General features: G+C 39.4%; 1 protein-coding gene across 2 annotated transcripts in view; it reads right to left on the bottom strand.

Moving 5' to 3' along the window:
- The window catches only part of LOC128641282 (calcium load-activated calcium channel), a 53058-nt gene that overhangs the window by 15917 nt on the left and 11830 nt on the right, over window positions 1-25311 (bottom strand). For both annotated transcript variants that reach the window (XM_053693877.1, XM_053693878.1), the window contains exons 5-6: window positions 25228-25295; window positions 20300-20444 (exon numbers count right to left, since the gene is read on the bottom strand). In XM_053693877.1, coding sequence (XP_053549852.1) covers window positions 20300-20444; window positions 25228-25295 — 213 coding nt within the window. The remainder of the gene's footprint in view (window positions 1-20299; window positions 20445-25227; window positions 25296-25311) is intronic.

Raw genomic sequence — 25311 nt, 5'->3', positions numbered from 1 at the left:
CCAGACCAGTTTTCTTCTCATCTTTTCATCAATTTTGGAGGGACGTCCAGTTCTTGGTAATGTCACTGTTGTGCCATATTTTCTCCACTTGATGATGACTGTCTTCACTGTGTTCCATGGTATATCTAATGCCTTGGAAATTCTTTTGTACCTTTCTCCTGACTGATACCTTTTAACAATGAGATCCCTCTGATGCTTTGGAAGCTCTCTGTGGACCATGGCTTTTGCTGTAGGGTGCGACTATGAAAATTTCAGGAAAGACCAACTAGAGCAGCTGAACTTTATTTGGGGTTAATCAGAGGCACTTTAAATGATGGCAGGTGTGTACTGACTCCTATTTAACATGATTTTGAATGTGATTGCTTAATTCTGAACACAGCTACATCCCCACTTATGCAACCACATTATTTTAGTTTTTTTTTTTCTTCCCTCCACCTAAAAGATTTCAGTTTGTTTTTCAATTGAGTTGTGTAGTTTATAGGTCACATTAAAGGTGGAAAAGGTTCTGAAATAATTTATCTTTTTCTCATTTTTTTACATCACAGAAACCTGACATTTTAACAGGGGTGTGTAGACTTTTTATATCAACTGTACATATATATACATACATAATAATAATAAAAAGATAGCTAGACAGCTTCTACAAACCTATATACAAGAAGCATTAATCTTATTTACATAGAGTGGGTAGAAATGAGCCAGGTGCAGTATGGGAAACCGTTCGGGTAAAAAGTACTGGAGAGTTGCACTGTGGCCCCTCTGCTTTTTGTTGGACAATACTCAGATATGTGAATGCCAAATTTAGAGGCTGTGGCTTCACGGTTAAGCTTTTTAAGTGTTGTTCTGGCATACGCAGCAATGTCTAACTCTCCTTCACAAGATGCTTGGTCTGGGCGGATCAATATTGGCACTAACCTAGAAGCTGTAATTTCCCCATATAATTTGATGCTGGTATTTAATAATTACTTTGGGTGTCAACTTACAAAAACGGTTACATCTTTTACTATATTTGGAATAGTCTTAGTCATTTCTTTAAGCATTTGCAATGTTAATAAGCCAATTGAAACCTTATGCTATAGAAAGACATACACATGGTTGTAAAGAGAACGAAAAAGGCCCATGCCAAGGCTAAATTTAAAGCACACACGCGTGCACTAAGAACAGCCTTAGACTAGACTCCTGCAATGCCACACATCATCACGGTACATGGCGGCCTCCACACAGCAACTCCAGGTGGAGAGGTTACTGCCGCACACCACACCTGTAGCCAAAGACAAAGATGGGGGCATAAATGCAGATACATGGCAAAATCACTGCCAAGAAGGAACAGACTCAAACACAGCTTGGGGAGAGAATCCCTGCTCTGTACACCGTGTGGCTGGATACAACTAGGAAGGGGTGGTGCTTGAGAGTTACTGTCATACAGGCAACTAGGGGAGTGGTCAGTTCTGTCCACACCCCTGGGGGAGGGTTGTTCACTGGTATTACTAGGAAGGGCCAAGATTCAGGATATTTTCCCCAGTATTGATGATTAAACAAAGCCTGTAATATGCTACAGTTTCTATATAAAACAGTGAGATCAGCTGCTTTACACTGTCCCACAGCACTGAGTGTTACTCACTAAATGAGACACAAGCAGGGCTTGTCACTCAGTACACTCCAAGTTGTGCAGTTCCCTTCCATGTTTTGTATTTTCTATGGGTGATTACAGCCACCTGTGCACCCCTTCTTTGTTCTCAGTTTGTTTGGCTCTGTGAGCTCGCATGATGGTGTGCCTGTGTTAGGGACTCAGGCTATGGAAAGGACCTTGACGTGGTGCCTGAGCTTTCCCATTTGGCCAGATGCGGTGACTAACCTTTCCAGTTGTGATTTTATCTTAGCTGTGAGCTAGCTGGTGAGTGCTGGGTGTTTCTATGTGTTTATATATATATGTGTGTGTGTGTGTGTGTGTGTGTGTGTGTGTGTGTGTGTGTATATATATATATATATATATATTACAAATCAATCCCAGCCAATGAGTCTTGGAAATCTTTCAACAAAGAATTTTAATAGTGTATATAGCTTCACACTATGTAATGGTAAGTCTGAAATAATTACTACTTAAATGTAAGCAGGAAAAGACAAGATGTAAGCTCACTCACATCCACACAAAACACATCCGTACCATATAATAATAAATTGTTAACCCTTTAAGGACACAGCTTTCAGTTTGCTCAATTGTTTTATGAAGGAAAAATTCCGTCATATGTCCTTAAGAGGTTAAAAAAAACAGCAACACAAAATAAACAACGTAATCATAACACCCCCAGGGTGTCCCCAGGGAGTGAAGAACAACACCACCTGTCAAAAATCACGTGACAGTATAACTTTAAGAAAAAACAGGATAGTTCTGAATATTGAAAAACAGAAATTGCATCAACTGTATCCAAGGTGCATAAAAAGTTACTGAAACAAAGTCATCTCATTTTGTTCCGGATATGTGATATCATGTAACAACCTCAGGATACTTGTAAATTCTGTTAGTATTTGTAATCCATGCTTTGTTATGTCACGGAGAGATCACAAGTAAAATTGGAGCACTCGTGCAAACGTAATAATACTGAAAGCATAAATCATTAATAATGGAAACAATATTGTGCCTCTAAGTGTCCCTCCATCCTGTCGTGTGAATGGCCACAATTGTAAAGTGTGAATGGCTGTACTAAAGCGAGGTATATTCGAACTGCAGGTCCAACCTCACCCTTTATAACTTTCACTCACGGTGAACTCGCTAACACAGCATAGAAAGTTCCATTGTCGTAATCTGTACACTGACCCAACATGAAATCCAAGCTGCAAATACCTTGTATTATTTTGAAAGTGAAAGGCTCTTCGATGCAGGTCAGGACAATAAAGATTAACAGTGTTACCTGTGTCGGCAAATGCTGTTATATGCAGTAGTACCGTGAGACTTGTCACTGATGTAGCCTTCAGTGTGGAAATGGACCGCTGTCGCGATATTCCCATCTCGCTTCCTCCGTCTAGAAAGCCGTTCACAGTTAGCGTGCAGTGTGGCTCAAACAACAGTATCCTATCGGCTAAAGAACAGCATAACATAACGTGTGAAAGCACAGACATCCCCACACATTATGTTATGTTGTTCTTGAGCCGATAGGATAGTCTGGATAATTTAATATTATCTATATACTTTCAAACATAAGTGTGCATCAGGATAATCTATATTATGTTTCTTAGATGAGTTTACATATACTATAGGCCATTATGAATATGAGCGTACTTAACGAATAATGTTATTTCTATAGAATATATTGGTTGTTTGTGGTCTATTTGTGAGTGATTTACACATCCGTTTTTCCATATAAATATGAATGAAAGTTACGTGCATGAAGATAATGTGATGTAGGGGTGTGTGTGAATGTACTATCCAATAGGCAATTTGCAGCATCGGTTTAAATAACATCTCCTCACAAGTACCTGGACATTCCTTGACAAAGGGGCGGAGTCCCCGAAACGCTCGTCGGAACCAGTAAAGACGCCATCACCTGTTCTTACTCGGGTTGTTTGAGCAACACTGCACGCTAACTGTGAATGGCTTTCTAGACGGAGGAAGCGAGATGGGAATATCGCGACAGCGGTCCATTTCCACACTGAAGGCTACATCAGTGGCAAGTCTCACGGTACTACTGCATATAACAGCATTTGCCGACACAGGTAACACTGTTAATCTTTATTGTCCTGACCTGCATCGAAGAGCCTGTCACTTTCAAAATAATACAAGGTATTTGCAGCTTGGATTTCATGTTGGGTCAGTGTACAGATTACGACAATGGAACTTTCTATGCTGTGTTAGCGAGTTCACCGTGAGTGAAAGTTATAAAGGGTGAGGTTGGACCTGCAGTTCGAATATACCTTGCATTAATACAGCCATTCACACTTTACAATTGTGGCCATTCACACGACAGGATGGAGGGACACTTAGAGGCACAATATTGTTTCCATTATTAATGATTTATGCTTTCAGTATTATTACGTTTGCACGAGTGCTCCAATTTTACTTGTGATCTCTCCGTGACATAACAAAGCATGGATTACAAATACTAACAGCATTTACAAGTATCCTGAGGTTGTTACATGATATCACATATCCGGAACAAAATGAGATGACTTTGTTTCAGTAACTTTTTATGCACCTTGGATACAGTTGATGCAATTTCTGTTTTTCAATATTCAGAACTATCCTGTTTTTTCTTAAAGTTATACTGTCACGTGATTTTTGACAGGTGGTGTTGTTCTTCACTCCCTGGGGACACCCTGGGGGTGTTATGATTACGTTGTTTATTTTGTGTTGCTGTTTTTTTTAACCTCTTAAGGACATATGACGGAATTTTTCCTTCATAAAACAATTGAGCAAACTGAAAGCTGTGTCCTTAAAGGGTTAACAATTTATTATTATATGGTACGGATGTGTTTTGTGTGGATGTGAGTGAGCTTACATCTTGTCTTTTCCTGCTTACATTTAAGTAGTAATTGTTTCAGACTTACCATTACATAGTGTGAAGCTATATACACTATTAAAATTCTTTGTTGAAAGATTTCCAAGACTCATTGGCTGGGATTGATTTGTATTATATTATTATTGAGTCAAGGACCAGACTCCATCCCGTGCCTGAGCACATATCTAGTAGGTGGTGCGGTCACTCTTTGAATAATATATATATATACACACACACACACATATATATATATATATATATATATATATATATATATATCTCAATTTATCAACCTAGGGCGGATAGGAGCACACATATTCGCCCCTGTCCGCCCCAGCTTGCCTGTGGCGGGCAGCAATGCACGGCCGGAATTCACCATTGCACATGAGCGCTATTTTACACTTGCATGAAATACCCCCCTGCATGCGTGCAGCCAGTCAAGCACAGGCAAGAGCTGTCAATCTCCCTGGTCAGACGAGACCGGGGAGACTGAAATTCTCCACTTAAGAGGAGGAGAAGAGGATTTACTTGATAAATAATGAGAACCTGCAGTCGTATGGGGGCGAACGGCTTGATAGATCGAGCCCATTCTCAGCAGGAGCTGGTATTTCAGAAAATGAGCAAATAGAAAGATTTTACTAATAAAAGTCAATAAGAACAATTATAAACAAGTATGCTCTAAATCATGAAAGTTTAATTTTGACTTAAAGGGACACTGAACCCAATTTTTTTCTTTTGTGATTCAGAAAGAGCATGACATTTTAAGCAACTTTCTAATTTACTCCTATTATCAATGTTTTCTTCGTTCTCTTGCTATCTTTATTTTAAAAACCAATCTAAGCTTTTTTTTTTGGTTCAGACCTCTGGACAGCACTTTTTATTGGTGGATGAATTTATCCACCAATCAGCAAGGACAACACAGATTGTTCACCAAAAATGGGCCAGCATGTAAACTTACATTCTTGCATCTCAAATAAAGATACCAAGAGAATTAAGACAATTTGATAATAGGAGTAAATTAGAAAGTTGCTTAAAATGTCATGCTCTATCTGAATCACAAAAGAAAAAATGTGGATTCAGTGTCCCTTTAAACTTTTATGATTTAGATAGGACATGTTATTTTAAACAACTTTATAATTTACTTTTATCATCAAATTTGCTTTGTTCTCTTGTTATTCTTAGTTGAAAGCTAAGGCTCATATGCTAATTTCTAAGCCCTTAAAGGGTCGTGAAACCCAATTTTTTTTCTTTCGTGATGCAGATGAAGAACAACATTTTAAACAACTTTCTAATTTACTTCTATTATCTAATTTGTTTCATTCTCTTGGTGTAATTTGTTGAAGGAGCAGCAATGCACTAATGGTTTCAAACTGAACACATGTGTGAGCCAATGACAATCAGTATATAGATGCAGCCACCAATCAGCTTCCCTAAATAAACCATTCAGCAAAGGATAACAAGAGAAGGAAGCAAATTATTTAATAGAAGTAAACTTAAAAGTTGTTTAAAATTGCATGCTCTATCTGAATCACGAAAGAACAAATTTGGGTTCAGTGTCCCTTTAACTATGAGGTTAACCCCTTTGCAGAGATTAAAGTTAGCAAGAGACCTAAAGCATTTTATTCTTGCACTATCATGTCCCTTTAAAATACTTGATGGAAAATTAGGGTACATGAGATCTCTTTGGAAAGTACAGGCCCAGCCTGCAGCAAAAACGTGAGAAATGCAAATTAAATTTTTAAAACCGGTTTTACATTTTTGTGAAAAAATAAATAAATTAGAAAGTATAAAACATTCACTTAGGCAAATATTTGAAATATTGGTTTTAATGATCTGCGCACAAAATATTTCACTTGTATCTACAGGCAAAACAGATTTGCTTTCAACAATAATAACCCATTCAAAGCCTCTAATAAAACGTTCCAGTACAATCTGTATATGAGGTTTTGTCTTCAAAATAAATTGTTCTGCTATGGACAACATAAATGTTTTATTCTCTTATTATACAAGGAAGCAATTACTTCCATAAAACAGACACACTTATTACCACTAGCAGGTTTTATGTCTGTGCCTAGTTTACCCCAATAACTTAAAGGGACAGTAAAGTCAAAATTAAAATTTCATGATTCAGACAGGGCATGCAATTTAACAACTTTCCAATTTACTTTTATCATCAAATGTGCTTTGTTCTCTTGGTATTCTTAGTTGAAAGTTAAACCTAGGTAGGCTCATATATTAATTTCTAAGCCCTTGAAGGCCACCTCTTATCTCCGTGCATTTTGACAGATTTTCACAGCTACATGGCGTTAGTTCATGTGTGCCATATAGATAACATTGTGCTTATGGAGTTACTTATGAGAGGGCACTGATTGGCTAAAATGCAAGTCTGTCAAAAGAAGTGAGATAAGAGGCAGTCTGCAGAGGCTTAGATACAAGGTAATCACAGAGGTAAAAAGTGGATTACTATAAAAGTGTTGGTTATACAAAACTGGGGAATGGGTAATAAAGGGATTATCTATCTTTTTAAACAATAAAAAATCTGTTCCTTTAACACTTTTAAAATTAAGATTCCTAAAATTATTTCTGTACATTGAGCACATCATACGAATGTGACGTATCTGAATACCAGGCGGTTTAACTTCAAAAGTGTCACTCTTATGCCAACGTATCTCTCAAAATATCTAAACACAGAAATTCTAGTTTCTCCATAATAAATATTTCTACCCACCAATAAACAGTTAAAAAAAAAATCAAAAAAAAAAATCAGTGAACAAAGTTTAAATAAAGTTGTGTCTTTTTTAAAAAAAATTAACAGGGAATAATTTAAACACTTTCTCTTTTAAACAACAAATAAAGCAATGGCATTATTGTGCGTTAAAAAGAAATGAAACAGAGTTTAACAGAGTTTAAAGAGTGAAACATAAAATGCTACATTATATATAGTAAGAAAGCAATACACATTCGTTTTTTGCCCCATTTCCATGTAACCCCTTGACTAAATAAATATATATATAAAGGCCAAAGAGAGCACTCACCGCAATGTTCATATTAAAGAAGTGTTTTATTTCTAGTTTGTTTGAATTTGTCTAAGGACGGGGTCACTCCCCGAAAACGTTCACAAGAAATAAAAAAAGCACTTCTTTAATATGAAGATTGTGGTGAGTGCTCTCTTTGGCCTTTTTATACAGATTTAGTGGGATGCACCCCGGAGGAATTTGGGTATAGCAAGTGCTGAACTTTTGCGCACACACATATAAATGTTAAAACTTTGAAAAGAAAGAGTCTTTTTTGTATGCCTAGACACATTTATGACTCAGGCTCTAAGAAGTGATGTTAGAGTGCTAACTTTACGTGGAAACACACACATTATATATATATATATATATATATATATAAATAAAATCAGGGACGTGCACTCATAAGAGGCAGGGGAGGCAGTGCCTACCCTGCCATATGTGGCCAAAGCTTAATAAAAAAAAAAAAAAAAAAATTCCCCCCCATGTACTGCTATGGAGAGGCAGGTACAGGAACGCTTCTCTCCATTGCAGTACATGAGTCAAAGGAAAAGCTGTGCTGCAGCGCCACCTGTGTTCTGTTAATATATTAGCAGCAAAAATTGGGACCAATAGGAGGCACCCCTCTTGATGCCTCCTAGCAAGTGAAAGATATATAGATTAATCAGAAGGAGGCTGCAGTGAGCAGGGTCATGTGACACAACTGGAAGCTGAGGTAACCTAAGAACAGATGACACCAAGCAGAAGAGTAAAGTAGTATTCTACATCTCTTGTGATTCACAAATTGTGTTCAGATACAGCTCATTAACAGGGGGGGACAGTAAGTGAGCATAACCCATGCAGAAGAGTAAAGTAGTATTCTACATCTCTTGTGATTCACAAATTGTGTTCAGATACAGCTCATTAACTGGGGGGACAGTAAGTGAGCATAACCCAAGCAGAAGAGTAAAGTATTATTCTACATCTCTTGTGATTCACAAATTGTGTTCATATACAGCTCATTAACAGGGGGGACAGTAAGTGAGCATAACCCAAGCAGAAGAGTAAAGTAGTATTCTACATCTCTTGTGATTCACAAATTGTGTTCAGATACAGCTCATTAACAGGGGGACAGTAAGTGAGCATAACCCAAGCAGAAGAGTAAAGTAGTATTCTACATCTCTTGTGATTCACAAATTGTGTTCAGATACAGCTCATTAACAGGGGGACAGTAAGTGAGCATAACCCAAGCAGAAGAGTAAAGTATTATTCTACATCTCTTGTGATTCACAAATTGTGTTCAGATACAGCTCATTAACAGGGGGACAGTAAGTGAGCATAACCCAAGCAGAAGAGTAAAGTAGTATTCTACATCTCTTGCGATTCACAAATTGTGTTCAGATACAGCTCATTAATAGGGGGGGACAGTAAGTGAGCATAACCCAAGCAGAAGAGTAAAGTAGTATTCTACATCTCTTGTGCTTCACACATTGTGTTCAGATACAGCTCATTAACTGGGGGGAACAGTAAGTGAGCATAACCCAAGCAGAAGAGTAAAGTAGTATTCTACATCTCTTGTGATTCACAAATTGTGTTCATATACAGCTCATTAACAGGGGGGCAAGTAAGTGAGCATAACCCAAGCAGAAGAGTAAAGTAGTATTCTACATCTCTTGTGATTCACACATTGTGTTCACATACAGCTCACTAACAGGGTGGGGGAGGGGACAGTAAGTGAGCATAACCCAAGCAGAAGAGTAAAGTAGTATTCTACATCTCTTGTGATTCACAAATTGTGTTCAGGTACAGCTCATTAACAGGGGGACAGTAAGTGAACATAACCCAAGCAGAAGAGTCAAGTAGTATTCTACATCTCTTGTGATTCACACATTGTGTTCAGATACAGCTCATAAACAGGGGGACAGTAAGTGAGCATAACACAAGCAGAAGAGTAAAGTAGTATTCTACATCTCTTGTGATTCACAAATTGTGTTCAGATACAGCTCATTAACAGGGGGGACAGTAAGTGAGCATAACTCAAGCTGAAGAGTAAAGTAGTATTTTACATCTCTTGTGATTCACAAATTGTGTTCAGATACAGCTCATTAACAGGGGGACAGTAAGTGAGCATAACCCATGCAGAAGAGTAAAGTAGTATTCTACATCTCTTGTGATTCACAAATTGTGTTCAGATACAGCTCATTAACAGGGGGACAGTAAGTGAGCATAACCCATGCAGAAGAGTAAAGTAGTATTCTACATCCCTTGTGATTCACACATTGTGTTCAGATACAGCTCATTAACAGGGGGACAGTAAGTGAGCATAACCCAAGCAGAAGAGTAAAGTAGTATTCTACATCTCTTGTGATTCACACATTGTGTTCAGATACAGCTCATTAACAGGGGGACCGTAAGTGAGCTTAACCCAAGCAGAAGAGTAAAGTAGTATTCTACATCTCTTGTGATTCACACATTGTGTTCAGATACAGCTCATTAACAGGGGGACAGTGAGTGAGCATAACCCAAGCAGAAGAGTAAAGTAGTATTCTACATCTCTTGTGATTCACAAATTGTGTTCAGATACAGCTCATTAACAGGGGGACAGTAAGTGAGCATAACCCAAGCAGAAGAGTAAAGTAGTATTCTACATCTCTTGTGATTCACATATTGTGTTCAGATACAGCTCATTAACAGGGGGGGGGGGGGACAGTAAGTGAGCTTAACCCAAGCAGAAGAGTAAAGTAGTATTTTACATCTCTTGTGATTCACATATTGTGTTCAGATACAGCTCATTAACAGGGGGGGGGGGACAGTAAGTGAGCATAACCCAAGCAGAAGAGTAAAGTAGTATTCTACATCTCTTGTGATTCACAAATTGTGTTCAGATACAGCTCATTAACAGGGGGGGGGACAGTAAGTGAGCATAACCCAAGCAGAAGAGTAAAGTAGTATTCTACATCTCTTGTGATTCACAAATTGTGTTCAGATACAGCTCATAAACAGGGGGGGGGGGGGGGAAACAGTAAGTGAGCATAACCCAATACTGACAGGAAGACAAAGGGTCAATTCAAATTTAAATCCATAATTTAAAACCCAGAGTTTGAAGTTAAGTGTGCAGTGTTCACATTATTTAAATTAAAGTTTTTGACATTAAATATTGCTAAGCCTCCCTTTTTCATGGTTATTTTATTTCATTTGGTACAAACTCCATATATGTTATGTCTGTTCAATCAGAGGATGCAGTATCTATTTTTATTTTTCTCTGTGTCTCCATTTATTTAAAGACTGCTGTTAACTTGTAATTCACAAATCAATTGAAAGCTGTTGCATTGTGTTTTTAATATGTGCTGTTTTATACAAGTTTATATTAATAAAAAAAGATAGTCATTTAAAAAATATATGTAATTATTGCAGTTAAATGTTTTTAGAAATAATGCCACTGTAAAGTAACTGGTTAAACACATAGTCAAAGGGAGACATTTAAAATTAAACTTTAATGATTGAGGTAGAGCATGCTATTTTAATAGACTTTTCTAGTTATTTATATTTTGAGAATTAGCATCAACTGTTACTGGACCCATGTCAGCAAATCAAATTAGTTTTTGAAAGGAACATGAAAGTCATAATTACATTTCCATCATTCAGATAGAAATTGCACACAAAAAAAATAAAAAAAATAAACTTTATATTTTACTTTTATTATTATGTACTTCATTCTTTTGGTATCCTTTGTTGAAGAGCATACCTAAGTGATATGTGCACGTGCGTTTCTTGAACACCATATTGCAGCAGCTGTGTTGGCAGTATTGATAACTTGTCCTTTGTGTAAAATTTTTATGGTAAATTATTTCTGTTTTTACAATACAGTAGTGAGCAGAGAAGAGATTGTGGATCATTCTAATTGCTTAGTAACTGGCACTGTGCCACAGAATTGTGTGAGTGTGTATGTGAGCAGAGTGTGTGTGGGTGTCAGTGAGCAGAGTATGTGTGCTTTATTCTCCAGGTAATCAATACATTTCCGATGAGCTGGTGCTTTAGTGCAGTGTTTCTCAACAATGGTTCTTAAGTACCCCCAACAGGCCAGGTTTTCATTATAGCTGAATCAGTGCACAAGTGAAGTAATCAGCTGATCAGTAACTCAGTGGTTACTAACTTGCTCTCACCCATAACCTGATTATGTCACCTGTGCACTGGTTCAGCTATCATTTAAACCTGCCCTGTTGGGGGTACTTGCGACCCTCTGTACATGTGTTTCTCTGCCGTATCATATCTAGTGCCTCACCAGCCTCTGACCTCACTGCACGTCATATATATATATATCTGCACGAAAGAAGAGCACTCCACGGGTCTTTTCAAATATCACTTTACTGTTATGTGTCTTTCGTGCAGCTGTCAATCCATTTGGTGCACCCAAGGCTGGATCAAGGATTACGGAGTGCGGTATGACACACATTAACAAAAGATCTTTATCTACCTTTAAGGAAGAGAGCTAAATTAAATTCTTCAGATTTGTTAAGGACGTCTCTTACTGCGTCATACACCTACATTTACATAATAATTTGCTTCTGGTATTTGGCCCTAAGTAAAAGTGTGCTGCTGTATAAGCGTGTACCTGATATAAGCTTGAGATTCACTACAGTACGTGAAATTGAGAACACAAACAAACAACAGCAGTCCGTACATATACACAACTGAGGAATGCTTTGATATGTGAAATGTCTCCTAGAGCATGCATGCATAATTACACATATAGAACAAAAATAATAATTTAAAGACGTGGTTGATAGACTTTAATTTTGTGTTTAACCCGTTTGCAGGGCTTTACCCTTTAATGACTGTAATAACTCGAGTCTACCCAACAGCGAGCAAGACATGCAGAAATAATGCAGTCTTGCCATTGTCAGTGAGATTCGCACTCTAAGAGCCCTGGAAGAACCTTGCAACGGGGGGGTGTATATGCTGTCATTAAAGGGACAGTCAAGTCCAAAATAAACTTTCATGATTCAGATAGAGAACGTAATTTTAAACAACTTTCCAAAGTACTTTTATTACCAATTTTGCTTTGTTCTCTTGATATTCTTAGTTTAAAGCTAAACCTAAGAGGTTCATATGCTAATTTCTTAGACCATGAATGCCGCCTCTTATCTAAATGCATTTTGACAGTTTTTCACTGCTAGAGGGTGTTAGTTCATGTGTTTCACATAGATAACATTGATCTCATGCACGTGAATTTACAGAGGAGTGAGCACTGATTGGCTAAAATGCAAGTCTGTCAAAAGAACTGAAATAAGGGGAGCAGTTTGCAGAGGCTTAGATACAAGGCAATTACAGAGGTAAAACGCGTATTATAACTGTTGGTTATGCAAAACTGGGGAATGGGTAATTAAGGCATTATCTATCTTTTAAAACAACAAAAGGTTGTATACAAGCAAGAGTGCAAAAATAAAAACATAATTTATGCTTACCTGATAAATTCCTTTCTTCTGTTGTGTGATCAGTCCACGGGTCATCATTACTTCTGGGATATAACTCCTCCCCAACAGGAAATGCAAGAGGATTCACCCAGCAGAGCTGCATATAGCTCCTCCCCTCTACGTCACTCCCAGTCATTCGACCAAGAATCAACGCGAAAGGAGAAACCAAGGGTGAAGTGGTGACTGGAGTATAATTTAAAAAATATTTACCTGCCTTAAAAAACAGGGCGGGCCGTGGACTGATCACACAACAGAAGAAAGGAATTTATCAGGTAAGCATAAATTATGTTTTCTTCTGTTATGTGTGATCAGTCCACGGGTCATCATTACTTCTGGGATACCAATACCAAAGCAAAAGTACACGGATGACGGGAGGGATAGGCAGGCTCATTATACAGAAGGAACCACTGCCTGAAGAACCTTTCTCCCAAAAATAGCCTCCGAAGAAGCAAAAGTGTCAAATTTGTAAAATTTGGAAAAAGTATGAAGCGAAGACCAAGTTGCAGCCTTGCAAATCTGTTCAACAGAGGCCTCATTCTTAAAGGCCCAAGTGGAAGCCACAGCTCTAGTAGAGTGAGCTGTAATTCTTTCAGGAGGCTGCTGTCCAGCAGTCTCATAGGCTAAACGAATTATGCTACGAAGCCAGAAGGAGAGAGAGGTAGCCGAAGCCTTATGACCTCTCCTCTGACCAGAGTACACGACAAACAGGGAAGACGTTTGTCGAAAATCCTTAGTTGCCTGCAAGTAGAACTTGAGGGCACGAACTACATCCAGATTGTGTAGAAGACGTTCCTTCTTTGAAGAAGGATTCGGGCACAGGGAAGGAACCACGATCTCTTGATTGATGTTCCTGTTAGTGACTACCTTAGGTAAGAACCCAGGTTTAGTACGCAGAACTACCTTATCTGAATGAAAAATCAAATAAGGAGAATCACAATGTAAAGCTGATAACTCAGAGACTCTCCGAGCCGAAGAAATAGCCATTAAAAATAACACTTTCCAAGATAACAACTTTATATCAATGGAATGAAGGGGTTCAAACGGAACTCCTTGTAGAACGTTAAGAACAAGGTTTAGACTCCATGGCGGAGCAACAGTTTTAAACACAGGCTTGATTCTAGCTAAAGCCTGACAAAAGGCCTGGACGTCTGGATTTTCTGACAGACGCCTGTGCAACAAGATGGACAGAGCTGAGATCTGTCCCTTTAATGAACTAGCCGATAAACCCTTTTCTAAACCTTCTTGTAGAAAGGACAATATCCTAGGAATCCTAACCTTACTCCAGGAGTAACCTTTGGATTCGCACCAGTATAGGTATTTACGCCATATCTTATGGTAAATCCTTCTGGTAACAGGCTTCCTAGCCTGTATCAGGGTATCAATAACCGACTCAGAAAAACCACGTTTTGATAAAATCAAGCGTTCAATTTCCAAGCAGTCAGCTTCAGAGAAGTTAGATTTTGATGTTTGAATGGACCCTGTATCAGAAGGTCCTGTCTTAGAGGTAGAGACCAAGGCGGACAGGATGACATGTCCACTAGATCTGCATACCAAGTCCTGCGTGGCCATGCAGGCGCTATTAGAATCACTGATGCTCTCTCCTGTTTGATTTTGGCAATCAATCGAGGAAGCAGCGGGAAGGGTGGAAACACATAAGCCATCCCGAAGTTCCAAGGTGCTGTCAAATCATCTATCAGAATCGCTCCCGGATCCCTGGATCTGGACCCGTAGCGAGGAAGTTTGGCGTTCTGGCGAGACGCCATGAGATCTATCTCTGGTTTGCCCCAACGTCGAAGTATTTGGGCAAAGACCTCCGGATGAAGTTCCCACTCCCCCGGATGAAAAGTCTGGCGACTCAAGAAATCCGCCTCCCAGTTCTCCACTCCCGGGATGTGGATTGCTGACAGGTGGCAAGAGTGAGACTCTGCCCAGCGAATTATCTTTGATACTTCCATCATTGCTAGGGAGCTTCTTGTCCCTCCTTGATGGTTGATGTAAGCTACAGTCGTGATGTTGTCCGACTGAAACCTGATGAACCCCCGAGTTTTTAACTGGGGCCAAGCCAGAAGGGCATTGAGAACTGCTCTCAATTCCAGAATGTTTATTGGTAGGAGACTTTCCTCCTGATTCCATTGTCCCTGAGCCTTCAGAGAATTCCAGACAGCGCCCCAACCTAGTAGGCTGGCGTCTGTTGTTACAATTGTCCAGTCCGGCCTGCTGAATGGCATCCCCCTGGACAGATGTGGCCGAGAAAGCCACCATAGAAGAGAGTTTCTGGTCTCTTGATCCAGATTCAGAGTAGGGGACAAGTCTGAGTAATCCCCATTCCACTGACTCAGCATGCACAATTGCAGCGGTCTGAGATGTAGACGTGCAAAGGGTACTATGTCCATTGCTGCTACCATTAAGCCGATCACCTCCATGCATTGAGCTACTGACGGGAGTTGAATGGAATGAAGGACACGGCATGCATTTAGAAGCTTTGTTAATCTGTCTTCTGTCAGATAAATCTTCATTTCTACAGAATCTATAAGAGTCCCCAAGAATGGAACGCTTGTGAGAGGAAAGAGAGAACTCTTCTTTTCGTTCACTTTCCATCCATGCGACCTTAGAAATGCCAGAACTAACTCTGTATGAGACTTGGCAGTTTGAAAGCTTGAAGCTTGTATCAGAATGTCGTCTAGGTACGGAGCTACCGAAATTCCTCGCGGTCTTAGTACCGCCAGAAGGGCACCCAGAACCTTTGTGAAGATTCTTGGAGCCGTAGCCAATCCGAATGGAAGAGCTACAAACTGGTAATGCCTGTCTAAGAAGGCAAACCTTAGATACCGGTAATGATCTTTGTGAATCGGTATGTGAAGGTAAGCATCCTTTAAATCCACTGTGGTCATGTACTGACCCTTTTGGATCATGGGTAAGATTGTCCGAATAGTTTCCATTTTGAACGATGGAACTCTTAGGAATTTGTTTAGGATCTTTAAATCCAAGATTGGCCTGAAAATTCCCTCTTTTTTGGGAACCACAAACAGGTTTGAGTAAAACCCTTGTCCTTGTTCCGACCGCGGAACCGGATGGATCACTCCCATTAATGACAGATCTTGTACACAGCGTAGAAACGCTTCTTTCTTTATCTGGTTTGTTGACAACCTTGACAGATGAAATCTCCCTCTTGGGGGAGAGAATTTGAAGTCTAGAAGGTATCCCTGAGATATGATCTCTAGCGCCCAGGGATCCTGAACATCTCTTGCCCAAGCCTGGGCAAAGAGAGAGAGTCTGCCCCCCACTAGATCCGGTCCCGGATCGGGGGCCCTCGATTCATGCTGTCTTAGGGGCAGCAGCAGGTTTCCTGGCCTGCTTGCCCTTGTTCCAGGACTGGTTAGGTTTCCAGCCTTGTCTGTAACGAGCAACAGCTCCTTCCTGTTTTGGTGCAGTGGAAGTTGGTGCTGCTCCTGCTTTGAAATTCCGAAAGGGACGAAAATTAGACTGTCTAGCCTTAGGTTTGGCTTTGTCTTGAGGCAGGGCGTGGCCCTTACCTCCTGTAATGTCAGCGATAATTTCTTTCAAACCGGGCCCAAATAAAGTTTGCCCCTTGAAAGGTATATTAAGTAATTTGGACTTAGAAGTTACATCAGCTGACCAGGATTTTAGCCACAGCGCCCTACGTGCCTGAATGGCGAATCCTGAGTTCTTAGCCGTAAGTTTGGTTAAATGTACTACGGCCTCCGAAATGAATGAATTAGCTAGTTTAAGGACTCTAAGCCTGTCCGTAATGTCGTCCAGCGTAGCTGAACTAAGGTTCTCTTCCAGAGACTCAATCCAAAATGCTGCCGCAGCCGTAATCGGCGCGATGCATGCAAGGGGTTGCAATATAAAACCTTGTTGAACAAACATTTTCTTAAGGTAACCCTCTAATTTTTTATCCATTGGATCTGAAAAAGCACAGCTATCCTCCACCGGGATAGTGGTACGCTTAGCTAAAGTAGAAACTGCTCCCTCCACCTTAGGGACCGTTTGCCATAAGTCCCGTGTGGTGGCGTCTATTGGAAACATCTTTCTAAATATTGGAGGGGGTGAGAACGGCACACCGGGTCTATCCCACTCCTTAGTAACAATTTCAGTTAGTCTCTTAGGTATAGGAAAAACGTCAGTACTCGCCGGTACCGCAAAGTATTTATCCAACCTACACAATTTCTCTGGTATTGCAACAGTGTTACAATCATTAAGAGCCGCTAAAACCTCCCCTAGTAATACACGGAGGTTCTCCAATTTAAATTTAAAATTTGAAATATCTGAATCCAATCTGTTTGGATCAGAACCGTCACCGACAGAATGAAGCTCTCCGTCCTCATGCTCTGCAAGCTGTGACGCAGTATCAGACATGGCTCTAGTATTATCAGCGCACTCTGTTCTCACCCCAGAGTGATCACGCTTGCCTCTTAGTTCTGGTAATTTAGCCAAAACTTCAGTCATAACAGTAGCCATATCTTGTAATGTTATCTGTAATGGCCGCCCAGATGTACTAGGCGCCACAATATCACGCACCTCCCGGGCGGGAGATGCAGGTACTGACACGTGAGGCGAGTTAGTCGGCATAACTCTCCCCTCGCTGTTTGGTGAAATTTGTTCAATTTGTACAGATTGGCTTTTATTTAAAGTAGCATCAATACAGTTAGTACATAAATTTCTATTGGGCTCCACCTTGGCATTGGAACAAATGACACAGGTATCTTCCTCTGAATCAGACATGTTTAACACACTAGCAAATAAACTTGCAACTTGGTTACAATCTTATTTAACAAAAACGTACTGTGCCTCAAAGAAGCACTAAACGATTAAATGACAGTTGAAATAATGAACTGAAAAACAGTTATAGCATCAATCCTTGAAAATAACACAACTTTTAGCAAAGGTTTGTTCCCATTAGTAAAGTAACAATAATTAAATTTGAAACATAAAATTACAGAGCAACGTTTTTAATCACAGTCAATATATAAGTCTCACAGCTCTGCTGAGAGAATCTACCTCCCTTCAAAGAAGTTTGAAGACCCCTGAGTTCTGTTAGAGATGAACCGGATCATGCAGGAAATACAAGAGTAACTGACTGGAAATTTTTGATGCGTAGCAAAGAGCGCCAAAAACGGCCCCTCCCCCTCACACAACAGCAGTGAGAGAGAAAAGAAACTGTCACAATTAAAACAAGCAACTGCCAAGTGGAAAAATAATGCCCAAACATTTATTCACTCAGTACCTCAGAAAATGCAAACGATTCTACATTCCAGCAAAAACGTTTAACATAATAAATACCTATTAAAAGGTTTAATGTACCTTTTACAGAGTAATTCCAGTGAAGTACCATCCCCAGAATACTGAAGTGTAGAGTATACATACATGTCATTATAACGGTATGGCAGGATTTTCTCATCAATTCCATTCAGAAAATAAAAACTGCTACATACCTCAATGCAGATTCATCTGCCCGCTGTCCCCTGATCTGAAGCTTTTACCTCCCTCAGATGGCCGAGAAACAGCAATATGATCTTAACTACTCCGGTTAAAATCATAGTAAAAACTCTGGTAGATTCTTCTTCAAACTCTGCCAGAGAGGCAATAACACGCTCCGGTGCTATTGTAAAATAACAAACTTTTGATTGAAGTTATAAAAACTAAGTATAATCACCATAGTCCTCTTACACATCCTATCTAGTCGTTGGGTGCAAGAGAATGACTGGGAGTGACGTAGAGGGGAGGAGCTATATGCAGCTCTGCTGGGTGAATCCTCTTGCATTTCCTGTTGGGGAGGAGTTATATCCCAGAAGTAATGATGACCCGTGGACTGATCACACATAACAGAAGAAACAAACATTCTAACACATAAAACATTTTCTTTTTGCGCTTTTATGTCCCTGTGATTATCTCTAATTCTAAACTTATGGAATCATTATTTAAAAATAAAATAGCAGGTTTTAAGGAGACAGTAAACCATAAATATTTATGTTTCACATTCCCAGCAATAGGAGCAGCACACTCTGTATCTAGTGTCTGGGGCACGTGGCATCACCTGTTATTGGCTGTGCTGACACTGTTATATTAAAGGGGAAACAAAACAAGTTGGGAAAGGGACAACATATAATATGTACTTTAATTACTTTACCTGCAAATTTATACAGCAGTGCCTCGCCATTAACCCTTTCTTTTTAGTTTCTGAATTCTAAAGCTCTAACTCCCCCACACACTTCCTTTTATGGCTGTATCTATATTTGTTTTTTTTATAAAATGCAAAAGTGAATAGGGATTATCTGATGGAGCCTAAAAGCTGTGAACTCAGTTGAAATACAATGCCTGTGTCTAAACACTGATAAGATGGGAGGAGTTAGCTGATTTAAATAACAACTTGCTCTTTAAATCTAGGGAGATTCTCACAACGATTGCAGCAAAACGGTAAATATTTGAAACAAAGAGTGCATTAACAAGTGTATTGTTTAGCCGCATTTATTTGATTAATGCAAAGTTTTTTTTCCCTTCAGTGTCCCTTTAAAGTTTAATTTTGACTTTACTGCCCGTTAATTAAACCAACCTCACTGGCAAAGCTCTAGGCCTATTATTAAACTTTGTGTGTTTATCTGATAATACATGGTAGCAAATTACTGCTTCACACAAAAAAAAGGGGGCTATGGAGTACTTTTGGGTTGTAAAATAAAATAAATATGCATGAAAACAAAAACATATAAACATTTATTTGCCACCTTTTCCTGTAATTTAACTTTTGGATTTTTCAGCTCTGAGAATTGGAAACACACATCACTGACTTGACAAGCCTAACCTTGCCATATCTATGTCCCTAATTAGCCTCAGTAGATGGGATACAATGGAATTCTACAAACAGTAACTATCCTCGTCTAATCCAGTAACAAGTCCAGTTTGGCTCCTCCAAAAAGAGCAAATGATGGGGTTAAAACATTAGCGGCAAATGTGGTGTTAATGTATTCAGGTTCGTTTCACACTCGGTGGGTACATTAATTTAGTATGTGGTAATTACCAAGTACACCTGCAGAAATAGTAAAATGGCTAGTAAATATCAGAGAATGCACTGGCCAGTGATATGCTACATGTAACCCTGCAATTGTATGTGGCCCTCCTACCCAGAAGCTTTTCTGTGCTAGACCAGCTTTTGTCAGTACTTAAACTCCTGCTCATCTCACAATAGGTGCACTGTTCACTCCGCTAATCACTTTCAAACAAACGTTTGGAGCACATCCCTAACTCACAGGTAGCATGCAGAAATGGCCACCAGGACACTCCTCTCATTGAAAGGGTTAATGCTAACAAAGCCCAGACTTACCTGGCGGATGGACATGGTGCACAGGATATACAGGAAGATGAAGGAGCAGTCTGTGTAATCTTCCCCCAGCAGGTTCCTGTGGGATAGCCCCTGAATGTAAGAGAGGGGAACAAAGGGAAGCTTTGCCACTACGCGCCCATCAAATCTATTAGAGTCCAAAAGCAGAAAACACGATCAGTACATTTCCAGCTCACACTGTATATACCAGTAATAACTAAATGTAAAAACCGTGAACATTTCCTTTGCTGTACGTTTGTTACAGTATATTGGTTAAAACATCACAACAATTAAAAACTACACAGCTGAGTCATCTTAATCATACCGACTCATTCATGTACAAAAGGGAGGTTTACAAACTATGTATTGTACATGAAAAAAATATATATTTAAGTATTTTTACTTCTAAACTTAAAAATGGAAATGAAACCCATTTGTTTTATTCATGATTAAGACAGTGCATACAATTTTAACCCCTGGATGCCCTAAGGGTGTTCCATGCCGCCCTAAATACACTGGGGTCTAAAAACGCCCTTAGGACGGCATAGAATGCCCTAACGTTTGTGACATCCTGCTCCCTTTCTGTGTACAATCACCAAATGATCCGACTGGGGGACTGGTCTAGAAACTCGGACAGTGAGTGCTGTTTTTTAATCACATGACCATAGTCACTATCATGTGCTTCCTTTCTTGTTTATGATCCGAACTGAAGGGATGCGTCTGTCCTAAGAGGGTTAAACAGCTTTCTAATTTACTACTATTAATGTTTCTTAGTTCTCTTGGTGTCTTGTTGAAAAGCTCAGGAATGTGCAAGTGTCTGAAGCACTATATGGGAGTAACTTTGCAAGATCACTAGATAGCAGCACTATTTCCTGCTACATAGTGCTCCAGACACCTACCAAGGTATGTCTTCAACAAAGAATATCATGGGAACAAAGCAAATGGATAATAGAAATTAGAAACTTAACCCCTTAACGACCGAGGACGTGCAGGGTACGTCCTCAGAAAAAAGGCAGTTAATGCCTGAGAACGTACCCTGCACGTCCTCGGTGTGGAAAGCAGCTGGAAGCGATCCTGCTCGCTTGCAGCTGCTTTCCGGTTATTGCAGTGATGCCTCGATATGGAGGCATCCTGCAATAACCTTAAATGGCCATCCGGTGCAGAGAGAGCCACTCTGTGGCCCTCTCTGCACCGGACATCGGTGGCCGGTAACGTTGGTGGGTGGGAGCTGACTTGGGAGGCGGGTGGGCGGCCATCGATGGGCCGGGTAATGTAGAGGGGGGCGGGATCGGGGACGGGGGCGCGCACAGGCGCGCGCGCGTGCACGTCGGGCGGGCGCGTGCATGGGGCGGGAGCTGCTACACTACAGAAAAGACTGTTCTAAAAGTTTGTGTAAAGCTTTTTATTTTTTTTAAAAAAAAACAGTCAAAGGTATCTAGGAGGGGGTGGGGGTTTGTTCTTTGGTGGGTAGGGGAGCTACACTACAGAAAATGGGGAAAAAATAAAAAAATCAACTGTTTTTTTTATAAACTGGGTACTGGCAGACAGCTGCCAGTACCCAAGATGGCGGCCATTAAGGCAGAGGGGGAGGGTTAGACAGCTGTTTGGTGGGGGATCAGCCAGGTTGGGGGCTAAGGGGGGCTCCTACACAGCAGCATATGTAAATATGCTTAAAAAAAACCCCCAAAAAGCCTAAATATATATTTTATTTTAGTACTGGCAGAGTTGCTGCCAGTACTTAAGATGGCGGGGACAATTGTGGGGTGGGGGAGGGAAGGGAGCTGTTTGGGAGGGATCAGGGGGTCTGATGTGTCAGGTGGGAGGCTGATCTCTACACTAAAGCTAAAATTAACCCTGCAAGCTCCCTACAAACTTCCTAATTAACCCCTTCACTGCTAGCTATAATACACGTGTGATGCGCAGCGGCATTTAGCGGCCTTCTAAGTACCAAAAAGCAACGCCAAAGCCATATATGTCTGCTATTTCTGAACAAAGGGGATCCCAGAGAAGCATTTACAACAATTTGTGCCATAATTGCACAAGCTGTTTGTAAATGATTTCAGTGAGAAACCTAAAATTGTGAAAAATTTAACTTTTTTTTTAATTTGATCGCAATTGGCGGTGAAATGGTGGCATGAAATATACCAAAATGGGCCTAGATCATTACTTGGGGTTGTCTACTACACTACACTAAAGCTAAAATTACCCCAAAAAGCTCCCTACATGCTCCCTAATTAACCCCTTTACTGCTGGGCATAATACACGTGTGGTGCACAGTGGCATTTAGCATCCTTCTAATTACCAAAAAGCAACACCAAAGCCATATATGTCTGCTATTTCTGAACAAAGGGGATCCCAAAGAAAAATTTACAATCATTTATGCCATAATTGCACAAGCTGTTTGTAAATAATTTCAGTGAGAAACCAAAAGTTTGTGAAAAAATTTGTGAAAAAGTGAACGATTTTTTGTATTTGATCGCATTTGGCGGTGAAATGGTGGCATGAAATATACCAAAATTGGCCTAGATCAATACTTTGGGATGTTTACTAAAAAAAAAATATATACATGTCAATAGATATTCAGGGATTCCTGAAAGATATTAGTGTTCTAATGTAACTAGCGCTAATCTTGAAAAAAAAAATGGTTTGGAAATAGCAAAGTGCTACTTGTATTTATGGCCCTATAACTTACAAAAAAAGCAAAGAACATGTAAACATTGGGTATTTCTAGGATATCTAAATAATTAAGCAAATTAGATAATATAAGTAAATTGGAATGTTATTTAAAATTTTATTCTCTACCTGAAACATGAAAGAAAAAAATTGGGTTTAGTGTCCCTTTAATTACAACTGTATGCTTTGTAAGAAAAAAACATGTTTGGGTTTCTTCTTGCACGTATCACCTGGCTACATGCCACGTATCATCTGACTCATGGGTTAAAAATTACCCACTAGCAAAAGTCTGAATAATATTTGGAACATCTAGTATTTTCTTGAATTAATACATTTTAAATCAGGCTTCATATGCTAGAAAATGATGTACTTTCTAGCATTATAAACCATTTTTATGTCACATAAAGGGTTAAAATCTGCTACTTTTGGTTTCAAATCTACATCAAACTATAAAAAAACTATCATGCATATGAAAACTGTTTACATACATCATTTTAAATAAAGTTGTTTATTTTGATACTAACAGGAAGTGCACATACTGCTCTGTAGGATAGAAAATCAATGTAAAACACTCATATGACTACCAGTAGCCTGACACAACCAATACAAGATGATCAATTGAAAAAATAAACTTTAAACTGATGGACTTGCTTTATTTTTTTAAAGAATCACTAACTTAAGGCTTTTAATTTGACTATAAATACAGTTGTTCAATCATTCCCATGAGCCTACTGAAGAGGGTGAAAATGTAGGTTTTCTGGTCAAAAGCAAGAGTTAAGTAAAAAAATAAAAAAGTAAAAACACAAATTAAGGGTAAAGTCGGGCTATTTTTTTCCAGTCAGATCTATTATGTTAACACGTATTTTACACGACCACATGCAGTATTGGTTGCTGCAAATGCACCATTACTAGATTTTCAGTAAATGTAGTCATTAATCCTGCAGGAAGATAAAGCTGAGATGCTGTAATGTCGGCTACTACACAGGGTTCAAAATAAGTAACCTTGGCGTAAAAAAGCACTTGCCTGTTGTAAACAATTTACATTTTTTGATAGGAAAACCATATAAAGAATAAGCCAGTCTGTGAGGCTGAATGTTCTGATCAAAAGATGGAATTTAAACAGAAACTTCCTTCTAAAAAAAAAAACTTTAAGCAGCCAACACCATGTGATTCCCGACAACGACAAGTCTGCTCCTGCGACTCCGGCAGAGGTGCAGTGAGATGTTGCTGCTGTTCCTTTTCCCAACGCTGGCTGTTAGCAGGTGCTTCTGGTCTCAGGGTGCCTGAGTGCTGGAGCTTCCTGTCTGGTTAGGAAACGTGTGGCAGTTGGCTTTTCTTGAAGGCTGTAGCAGACCTGGCAACGCGCTCAGGAAGGAAGGCCGGTAGATGCAGATGGCAATTAGCCCACATCCTATCGTCTATCAGTGTTATATGCCTTACACCAATCTAACCTCACACACTGCATGACGCTTGTAAACTGGAAAACACTCAAAACAGAGCTATTTGTAAATACCGAGCGTTTGGTGGAAAAAAATATTTTGTTTAAAAATGAAAAGGTGTTGTGGAAGTCTGTAACTAAATTGTTATTTGTAAGAACTAATAATAGATATAATCAGTTATACTGCTATTCATTAGTATGTGATTTAAAAGGGACACAAAACCCAAACATGTTTTTTCATGATTTAGGTAGAACCTAGAATTTTAAACAACTTTAAAGTTTATTTCTATTATCAAATTTGCTTGGGATCATTTGTTGAAGCAGCAGCATTGCACCACTGGTTTCTAACTAAACACATGGGTGATCCAATGACAATCGGTATATATTGGCAGCCACCAATCAGCAGCTAGAACCTAGGTTCTTTGCTGCTCCTGAGCTTACCAAGATAAATGTTTCAGCAAAGGATAACAAGAGAAGGAAGCTATTTTTTTTAAACATTTCTCTGAACTACACAGAAAATCCAGGTTCATTGACTTACATCCTGCTATACGCCTGTGATAACATCAAGAATCTTATTTAAATCAACCATGAGAAATGCTGAGTTTTACATTTTAACTCTAGTTGATGTATTTTCTTGGCAATCGGGGGGGGGGGGGTCAGGATACAGGTACAAATACTATATTATACTAAGCACACAGTCTTTGTTGTAAAGTGGCCATTTGGAGGCCTTGAGACGTTATTAAAAATGGATAACAAAAAGTGATCACAGAAGGCAGAAAGTTATTTATGATAGGAAGCTGTTTAATATGATAAGACTTACATAGAGTTGAACATGCCCATCAATGCTGTAAAACAAAATCCAATGGCAAACATGGACTTCATACGGACCTTAAAGGGACAAAGA

This window comes from Bombina bombina, chromosome 10 (assembly GCF_027579735.1).
Source record: "Bombina bombina isolate aBomBom1 chromosome 10, aBomBom1.pri, whole genome shotgun sequence".
Classification (NCBI taxonomy): Eukaryota; Metazoa; Chordata; class Amphibia; order Anura; family Bombinatoridae; genus Bombina; species Bombina bombina.
The sequence above is the reverse complement of the archived record's forward strand: the minus strand, read 5'-3'. Positions and strand labels throughout refer to the sequence as shown.